Below are 10,545 nucleotides of genomic sequence, written 5' to 3' on the forward strand. Positions count from 1 at the left end.
TCAGAAAACTGGAATACCCAGTTTTCTTTAAAAAACAACCAAACAAAACAACCCTCCCTCACATGCCAAAAGATGCTCACAGCCATCCCTCAACAGTTGCATTTCCTTAATACAACAGCACCACAACCCACACCAGGCAGCACTCTGTCCTATCACACCAGATCACTCCACTGCATGGTTTCCTTTTAAGTTCAGAATTCCAAGATTTTTGGAGAACTGAAGTTTCATAGGTTGAGGTAGAATCATAACATTAAACTCACACAGCTTAAAAAAAAAAAAAAAAAAAATCTACTTGCAATAATTCAAACCAATCTTTGATCACTTTAACTGCAATAATTCAAACCAATCTTTGATCACTTTAATTTTCCCTGTAATTTATTGTTTAATACTATACAAATTAAAAATACTAAAGAAGGGGCACATGCAAAAATGTACCTATTTAACAAATCTTCCAATTAAACAAAGCCTAATTAATTACACAGTTTCAGTCTCTCATGATTACACAGGCAAGACAGAAGATTCCCCCATTTATAGCAGAGGCAAGCAAAGGACTCTGTTTAAAATTCTAACATTAATATGAGAAAGATTATCAGACTTTTGTACTAAAACACTGCATAATAAAAAGACACTATGGCTGTTCCTAGAACCTTTTAGTTCTGATTTATCACCCTCTAGGAGACATTTAGGCAATCAGACTTGTTCACAGTAAGTAATCCTTCAGGCACTTATTAGAACTGTACTAAATAAACAACATTTTTAGCATAAAATTTGAACACAACTGCCTGCCAGGAAATGAGATCCAACTGACTGCAAACCTCCTGAAGCTCAACTGCCTAGACAGACTGTTTATGCGAAGAGTAAATAAAAAACAGCAACTAAAATTAATTTCAGAGACTTCAACACATTTCAGGAAGAGGTTCCATAAAGAAACTGACAGAGCTGAGAGTGAATTACGGTGCAATGCCAGTTTTTAACCTACGTTCACCCACCTTTCTGGGTCTAACCCACAAAACTCATTCGGGGTGCAGACTGATGGCACAGCAGCTGTTAAAATGTCAGCCCAGTTTTCCCTCTCCCATCTCTGCACCAGAAGGTTAACTTCCTTTTGAGAAGCATCTTGGGAAATGCACAAAATCCATGAGTTTTGACATGAGCAACTACCAAGTATCACATCCAGCACAGCTATGATAGCTGAACTGAGATTAAGTCCCTATATCACACCCAGTCTATACAGCACAAGGCTTATCAACAAAATCCATGAATATGACCCCAAACAGGTAAAAAGCTGATGGGAATCAAGTAGTATTTAATGAATTAGATTCTTGTTCTATGGACCGCTGGTATGATTTTATAAATACTTTTCATATGTTTGGAAACCTGGGAAAAGTACATTTACTTGATCTGCTTTTACACTCTCCCTCATCTATCTGCTATTGGCAACTGTCAAAGAATATCTTGCTGGATTCAAGGAAAGAAGTCAACATTAAATTACTACTCTTTTTTTTCTGAAGGACTGAGATTTGGGGTTGTCATTCTACCTCCTTTAGCTGCTAGCTTTTATACGCAGTCACATACAAACATGCAGAGAACAGAAATATGCTGAAAATCTACTTTTAATGCAAAAGTATGAGAAAGTTACTGGTTTAGTTTGTTTTCATTAGCATTCCAGCTGTAAGGCAACACATCTTGACTTTCAGGAGTCTTAAAACAATTTATGATACATCTTTATGAAGAAAAAAATATTATCAAAGCCAAGACACAGTAAAATTAAGACACGTGCATTTAAAAGTGAAATATATCTCCTTATATTACTTTGTCTGGACAGGAAGGTGTTACTTTTTCCTTTCACGTATCACTTTATCTGAAATGTTTCTACTGGAGAGAAACCAAGACCTTTGTAAATATTACATGTCATTTGCCAACAGGAAAAACTTAAGATCTTGTTATAGTAAATCACACATACCAGTACTAGTGTTCTCGGAAAGATGACGTCAGCAAGCACTGTTAACAGTTTAATCACCCAGCAGCAGCTGCTGTACTGCTGCCAGTAGGAGATAACTGCCGAAGCACTAATGAGGTTTCCTACTGTAATCTTTACACACATTTCCAGGCTTATTTTTTCCTTCTTATAAATTATGCTTTGTGAACATGACAAATAAAATTCTGAAAGTTTTTTTTAAAAGCCCCTTTAACAACTAATTCTATGCACAGAGAGCCTCCCTCCTCCTCCCCAACTAAAACAGAAGCAATCCTACAAATACACTGGCATACACTCCACAGGACAAAGAAAGGCACTACAATATATTGATTTCCCTTCTTTCAAGGGAAAAGTTTCCTAAAGGACACAATGACCTAGAAACCTCATTCAAGCCCTGGCTTGCTGTTCTGAATTAGATGAAGCAGGCCAACTTTGGACAGTGAGTTAGATGTAACGTATTTCCCATATGTAAATCATTTCCAGTTACAAAGTATTTTAGATTTATATGAATGATAAACCTATCTTAAATCTTATCTTAAAGATTTATCTTCAGTGTTGCCATGCCCACAACAGGGAAAATATAGTACTCATTTTCTGAAGTGCTAATTCCCCTATTTCAACAAACTATGAAGCCTGAAAAGGAAGTGGAAACCTTAAAAATGCTTCTCATTCTGGCTCCTGCACTAAGAAAACTACTCCCAGAACGACCCTGTCTGAGATAAGCAATTCTTATTATCCACTTCAAGTGAAACCCTGTCCCACTGATATCAGTGACAACACTCCCCATGTCTCAAATAAGGCCAAGATTTCACATTACACATCGATTTGCCCACTCCTTGCTAAAAAGAAAATGACCCAGATACAAAACATTTAGCATTTTACATCATACAGTTCTTGCCGTTGGTTAATTAAAGGTTTTTATTTGAAAACAACTGTGTTTCTAGAAGTGAAACCACTGTATAACTTAAAAATTATCTTTTATCCAAGAGATGTCTCTGGCTCCCCAATTATAGAGCTATTAAAAACAAAGGAGGGTGAAATGCTGCTTAGTGGATTAAAGAAAGCCATAAATAAAACATGTAGCCATAAGCCATCCCAATGACCCAGTCCGACCCTTTCCCACCTACCAGCAAATCCGCTTCATTTCAGTAATCTAAATCTAGTCTACCTGAGCTGCTAAATTATTCAAATTACAATACTCTGTCACTAGACTTACAGCTCAAGTTTCAGAGGTAGCCTAAGGCAAAGGAAAGGCAAAGTGACTTTTCCCACCCTATCACCGGTTGTACGCAATGAATGACATCATATCAATCATGGCCTAGCTCATAACTGAAATGTATTCCTACTGAAATATATGCATAACTACTGCACAGGATCCTTACACTTTTAAGCAGGACTGCAAAAAAACCCTAAGATACAATAAAGTTTACATCAGTATGTACTATAAAATTCCCCTCTTCCCCAACCCCAAAGAAAGAAGTATCTCCAAAAGCAGCATGTTGAGTTTATTTACACCATGTTTCTGGTAAAAAGATGGTTTAGAGAATTATTAGATAACGTCATAAAAATCATCAATATCAGCTCCTAATATGAACAAGAAGTGCAGTAGGCTTATTTTGGACAGATCATCTCCCTGTTCTCAGCACATACACTCAGAACACAGGACAGAAAGGGAACATTTTTGCAATCATAATTAATCAGCACTAGGTGCATGCACAGCTCCAATCCTGTTCCCTGTAAAGCACAACACTCTTCACATTCCTCTCTCCCTGGTATATACTCTATGACAACTGTAAGCCTATGGTTGAAAGGTCCAACACAGAGACTACTAATGGCCACAGGAAGAAAACAAGAGACATCGCTACCTCTCAAGACCCTCCAACAGCAACATGATCTACCAGGCAAAAATGTTCAGATGACCTACACACATTACAAAGGAAGGCTAAAGATAAAACTGCGTAAACCCTCATCTACCCTCCAAAAGCAAAAGAAAAAAAAAAAATCCTGCCAATTTTGCCACGGGGATTTCCTTCTTGCCTCTGAATCTGGGAACACAGTAAGCAGATCTCTAAAGGTGTTTACAGTCAATCTGAGACACTAAACTCCTCTGATATCAACTGAGGGTAAGATTCAGAAGGAAAGTAATAACAGAAATCTTAGAGTTTCATTAAAGTTATCAATGAAGAATAATAACCTCACAAGTTATTTTCCTCTTAACAATGTTTTCTGAGAAATGGTTTCATCTGTCAGGAAATGACTGGCTGTCAAACCAAACCTATTTCAGATTAACTTCCTGTTTCAATACTACTACATGGCCAAAATATTCCTCTCCCTATTCTAGACTAATACCAAACTGCTAGACTGCTATTTTTTTTGGCTAGGCAATAAGTCTTGAGGGCTATTACCCAACCAAACTTATACACACCATAGCTCTTTACAAAACTGGACACTAACAAAAACATTTATGAAACTGGAGACAATGAAACTCAGCTGTAATGGGCAAAGATAATTAGCCTTTCCCAGCTAACAGAAATCAACTTTTACCTAGAAATGTATGTAACAGACACAAATCGGTTTCCGTTTGTGTGTCCTGCATATTATGGTAGAAGTGGGGCAAACCAACCCAAAGCATTTTTTCCTGCACTTGTAATTGACATCTTTTCCGTAAGACAGAATAATCTTTGCATTTCCTCTTGCAGACATACCACCTCAGATTTTAAACTGGTTTGGCCGCTATGTAGATTAACAAACCATTTTCTCACTGCTATGGAAAAATAAAACATTTTCATCAAATTATGTCTTATGTCTTACAATATGTTTAAGTAGCTAGATCTTAAGAGTTTAACTGCTAGTTCTGAAGGCCTTTGACTATCAGAGAATATTATCACCTGTTTTTCATTTAAACACTGTTAAAGAGCAGTAAAATTTGCAAAGTGAAGGACCGAGATGTTAAGATTGTGTAAGACTGAGTCACCTTCCATTTCTGCAATGCCAGTTCCTTGCATACAGGCGCCATGATTAGATGTGTTCACCACAGTGACCAAACCGCACAACTATTACCCCAGCTGCTTTGAAATTTAGGTACTGCTATCTTGGAACGTTATTTATCATATATTCCCTTCCAGGTCTCTTTCTCCTCCCAGCCCTCACCATCATTACAGAAACAATTATAAGTCATATTTGAAAACACAAAGATGTCAACAGGAACTAGTTCAAACACAGTGTTTTAGTGTTTTGCTCTGTTCTCCTCATACAGCCTTGCTCCTACTGCCCAGTTCTGCAGGCTATCTTGGTGGCCCAATTCAAGCCTCCTTCCTTTCATAAATGCTAAAAACTGAGACATGCTTCATAACATTCGTCACTTAGTTCAGTCATCATGTCATAATTCATGTCAACTAGCATGTAATGACTCTAACCCCTTCCTGAGCCCAACTACTACTTCAAGACTAGATTTTATCTAACCGTCTCTCTCTGCTCTCGCAGAGGGTCCAGGGATTAATCACATAATTAATTTCCTCCTGGCTAAACGAGCGTTTCAGAAGCAAGCTTTGTCATGACCAGGGCAGTGGTATTCGGTGCTCTTCACTATTGCAAAAGGCATGTAATGATTAAGGAAAATCTTGAGCTCCAGGAAACTACAGGAGATGAATACAAGTCCCACCTCTAAGATGTTATTGCTGGCATTATTAGATACTACTTAAATAACACAATGTCTTTTTATTTATTTATTTCAGAAACATTCTTTTTAAAAAGAAAGAAAAACCACAAATATGTTGAAGGTAAGCTGCCATTCTCTTTGCAGTAGTGCCTAAGAAATGAAATCCATGGATGGGAGAAATGTTAAATGCCTGAATACAGCTTCTGCCACAGAATTTGCGCAGGATATTGGACCCAGGAACAGAACTTGGGTCTCATGGGCTCAAATCCAATTTCCTGCGTTCTCTTCTTACAACCCCCATCCCAATTTAGGTATGAAACAGAAAGTGAATAAAACATGATCTACTTTACCACCAGTAAGATGCTAATGTTGTGCTGTAACAGGACAGCAAACCTGGGACACATAAGTACCTCCGTGGAGATCAACAAAGGTCCAGCAGAGGCCTATCTCCCTTTGCTGAGCATACAGCAGAAGTTAGTAAGCCTCGACTAACTTGAGGTATCTTCTTCAGAGCCGTACATTTCTCAAGTAGACCACACTGGGGAATGCCATGCAGACCCAGCAAAGAGGCTGTGCACTGAACTCTTAAGTTCAGTTTCATCAGAGTGCAGTATTGAGATTCAGCACTAAGCCAGACCGGATCCATTTGGTGTGAATACACTGTGCAAGTTAGCATTCTGGCAGCACTCTAATGAGCAGCACGCAGCGCTGATTCTGACCAGCATGACTGAATCCGAGACCCTTTCCACGTAATTTTGAGAAGCGCTATGCACATGCTGTTACCACAACTTTGAACTGGAAACAAGGAGTTCAGCACTTCTCCGAATCTTACAATAGGTATTCAGATTAGGCTCTCAAACAAACAGCCAGTAATCCTTCAAAAATTCCAGATCCAGTAACAAGAGAAGACTTTTATGAGCCTTTGGTGCTCTGGGAAACGTCGTACTAAAGAACACACAAACATTAAACCTGTTCCAACTTCAATATTTTGTAGAAAAATTAAGACCGTACTAAATCTTTTTCCTAGTCCTTTTGAAAGTGATTTACAATAGCTTTCTCCAGCTATAATTACATATTGGTAATCTTTTGTTCACATGCCTTTTTATAATGATTTTGGATTAAAGTTTCTAAAGTAAATGTGGTTGAAAAAAGTCCACAACACTTCAGTAACAAAGAAGCTGGTAAAAAAAAAAATTATCTTCATCGGAGATTAAGACTATTATGTCACAAAGACCATTTTATGGCAGTTAGTAAAATACAAAGTACTTCATACCCTATCTACTTGCATTGAGAAAATTAAAGAACAACTTCATACATACATTCTTCCAAACAGATAAAAATAACAAAATCTCAAGTATTTTTTAAAGCAACAGTAGAAACCAGGTGGCATTTATCCCCCAATCTTATAAATGTGCAGAATCACTTTGCCCAGAAGAAAACTGTTTGTGTTAGTCAAGGTTTATTAACTTAATTTCTGTGCTCAGTAGATGTTGGGTTTTTTATGACAGATAAAGCACTATTAAACAAATAATTTTCTTACGAGAAAAATATCTTTAAAATACTACTCTGCAGCTCACGTTTACCTATATACTAATAACTATGATTTGCAATCATCTCTCATTCTCCATTCAGCACAATGAGTTTAACCCGCAAACTTTCCTCCCTTCCGTTATACGCATTTGTGTATGTGTTACAAAAACCACATTTATCATAGCATACATGCCTACAGATATTAACAAAATACAAAACGTACAATGACCATGATTTATTAGCTACAGTATTTAAAAGTAAAATGGGTAAGTAAAAAATCTAGGAAGTTTACTGCAATAATTACAGAAAAGATACTTACATGGACTAACATCTCTGTATCTGTTTCGATTTCTGTTTTCTGGATATTTTGCAACTCTATGAGGGTAGTCACTGGATTTATGTCGAATTTCCTTTAGAAGACAAAAAATGCAATTTACTTATAGCCAATAAGCTGATTAAGGTTAGTGTTCTACACATCCTATTGTAAGACTTTCCAGCTTATTCATTAATCAAGGGTATTAATAATTAACATTTTAAAATTAATCTTTACTACACCTAGTGTTATTTTCACTCAGAAAACATGTGTCTCATTCTTGGCCAAGCTGTTGCCATTTAGATGTTCCCACGCTCAGCTAACACCACGAAACTAACATAAGCACAATTTGGTAAGCAACTGATGTAGCAGGAACAAAGGGAAAAAAAAACCCAGATATTTATTATGCTTACAGTTTACCTCAGACTTGCACATTATCTCCACAGTAATATGAGACTCAGATAGACAGAACTGACAGCAGTATACTGCTAGCTCCTTTACACCAACCGGCAGCGTAAATCCCCACAAAGGTAACTGAACTAGTTAATGATTTTATGGCTGCTATTAACAGCCACAAGATTATTCTCGGTGGTGTGACGGTTCAACCCATATAGCTGCAGTTAAACATGACCCAATATGAAGGAACAATTCTGGACTCACAAATATCAATGTAAAATCACAGCCTGCTTCTCCCTGGGCATTAATACAAACCTTTCAATAATCTGCATTTGGAAGATACTCAAACATACTCATTTACACACTATTTTAAGGAGCATGCTTGTTCACATACTCTGTTCAGTTTTATTAATTTTTTGCCTCTGAGTGTATCTTTTCCACAACTTCACTAAGATATACAGATTTACCTTATGTAGACAACTGAAAACACAGGTAAAGTGCTATTGATGAGCAGCCTCCAATGAACTGAACTCTCTCTTTATATCTCTGTACTGATGCCATCTCAGCAGATATCTTGTACAACAAAGAATTAACAATATTTTATTTTGAATTCTCCTTTTGTTTTCAGATGCTGCTGCTACATGTGATCATTATGTCCCAAAGAGCATTTAAACTTCTCTTTACAACTAAGCATTCTTTGGTCTTCTCTATGTTTCCACTATCTTCTTTGTCTTCTCAAACTTCCTAAATAGTCTATATATTCCTAGACAATGAACACAACCAAAAATTACTTCAGTGGAAATCTAACACCGGTAAAGAAGCTCCATTTTTTTAGCATCTAGTGTGTGACATTACTTGACTGCAGTGCTAACCTGTAAAGAACCTAAACCACAATGTGGAGCAGCAACTGTCAAGCACCAATGCTCTACATGTTAACAAATCTCCTGATCTGTTAGACAATCAGCTTTTTTATTTTGATACAGCACACTGGAACTTGTCTTCTCCTTTAGTTTATATGGCTTAAAAGCTTTGGGAGCAACCACATGCACATTGAATAAATGCATCTGGCAGGCATTCACAACCATGTTCCCATGAAATGTAAATTTTGTACTACTCCATAACAGGATGCAACATATTTTGTTTTAAAAAACACTGGCATCCTCTGTGCACAGAAACAGATCTGTCATTTGGTCAAGAAACATTGTAACAGCTAGAAACACTTCTACAGTGATGGGGGGGGTTGCTAAAAAGAATGAAACCTGAGGAAGTTTAATGGCTAGTTCTAAAATCAGTTTTCCCACATACGATCCAGCCATCACACACCAGAGAAACAAACCAGATGCCAGCTGTAACATAAGGCATATTACACAAGAAAAACTTGCATTGACAAAGAAAAGTGCAAATCAGTATTATTGATTCAGTCATTAATTCAGATTGGATAGGAGCTCCAGGAGTCAGCATAAATATTCCAAGCTTCATAGGATTTTAGCACAAGTCTTGGCAAATTCATGGAACTGAAGGGCAAATATACAAAACTGGTCTCAGCAAGAAGAATTAAAAAACCCAACTAATACCCAACTTTTTTTTCTTCAGAGAAACTTACACTTCTCAGGGCAAGTATGTATGTTTTTTATACAACATTATCATCATAATTCCTAAACAAAAACAGTGTAAAAACAAGTAGTCAGCAATTAGAGTATTTCTACAAGTTTGTGCTATTTTCTCATTACGTTTTTAAGCAGATCTATATTCTCTAGTTTTAAAACAAATGCGTTATGTACCCTGAAAAAAACCCGAATTTGCAAAATCTACAAAATCGGGGAAATATAAAATTCTAATACAAAAAACTTTATTAAAAAATGTTTTACAGCCTATCTGTAGAAAGTTAGGAAATCCGTATACAAAGTTTAGCAGAGCTCAATATACAATTCTCTCTTCAATTTACTTCTCCAAGTACAGCTAAATAATATTAAAATGACTTGGGATACCTAACTTGTTCAGTCTGAGTATACCAGATGTAATACCAATACATCTGGATATACCAGATGTAATGTGTCTGTACTTTTCTACCTCATAAAAAATACTGGTTGTAGAATTCTTCCCTCACATTTTTATCTCATTAACTTAGCACAGTTTATTTCGGCTATTCCCTGTTAAATTCAAACCACAGGTCAGTTCCACAATACATGTCTAGAGATAATGTATTTGAAACACACATAAATTAAATACACTGCTAATTTAACAGAGAAAAAGCACAACTTAAAGTTAGCAAAGAGAACTTTCGTTTTGGGTTGTTTTTCCTCATTTGTGAAAGAGCACTGTAAAATACATACTGGCTCAAATAACTGCTCTAGTATTATAAGCTTATACGTAAAGTCTGTTTTATGGAACTGACCCAAAGACTACTGTTGCAAATTAGCAATCTCATTGTTCCTAGAGAAAAAGGGCAAGTAGCATATTTTCTGGGAGATCATGGAGCAGGCCCCCTGCAGACGCCAGGCAGCTGAAGGCAGCGGTAGCAGGCGGTGACGAGGGTGAGCGGGTGCCTGAGGAACCGCTGCGCAGCGGTTTCAGTGGCAGAGCCGCGAACCCAGGGGCCACGGCGAGCCTTAGCCGGATCGATATTATCAGGTATAACTTTCCACTCTGCCTGGAAACCGCGGGGAAAAC

The 10,545-nt window shown here is 37.1% G+C and overlaps 1 protein-coding gene across 1 annotated transcript in view; it reads right to left on the minus strand.

Annotated features, from left to right (window-relative positions):
* PTPN2 (protein tyrosine phosphatase, non-receptor type 2) overlaps positions 1 to 10,252 on the minus strand; it is a gene marked incomplete at its 5' end in the record, with an annotated part of 32,312 nt that extends 22,060 nt beyond the window's left edge. Inside the window, 2 exons of the mRNA XM_009585853.1 lie at positions 7,486 to 7,576; positions 10,119 to 10,252. Coding sequence (XP_009584148.1) covers positions 7,486 to 7,576; positions 10,119 to 10,252 — 225 coding nt within the window. The remainder of the gene's footprint in view (positions 1 to 7,485; positions 7,577 to 10,118) is intronic.
* Between the last annotated feature and the right edge of the window lie 293 nt (positions 10,253 to 10,545).

This window comes from Fulmarus glacialis, unplaced genomic scaffold (genome assembly GCF_000690835.1).
Source record: "Fulmarus glacialis isolate BGI_N327 unplaced genomic scaffold, ASM69083v1 scaffold5309, whole genome shotgun sequence".
Lineage (NCBI taxonomy): Eukaryota > Metazoa > Chordata > Aves > Procellariiformes > Procellariidae > Fulmarus > Fulmarus glacialis.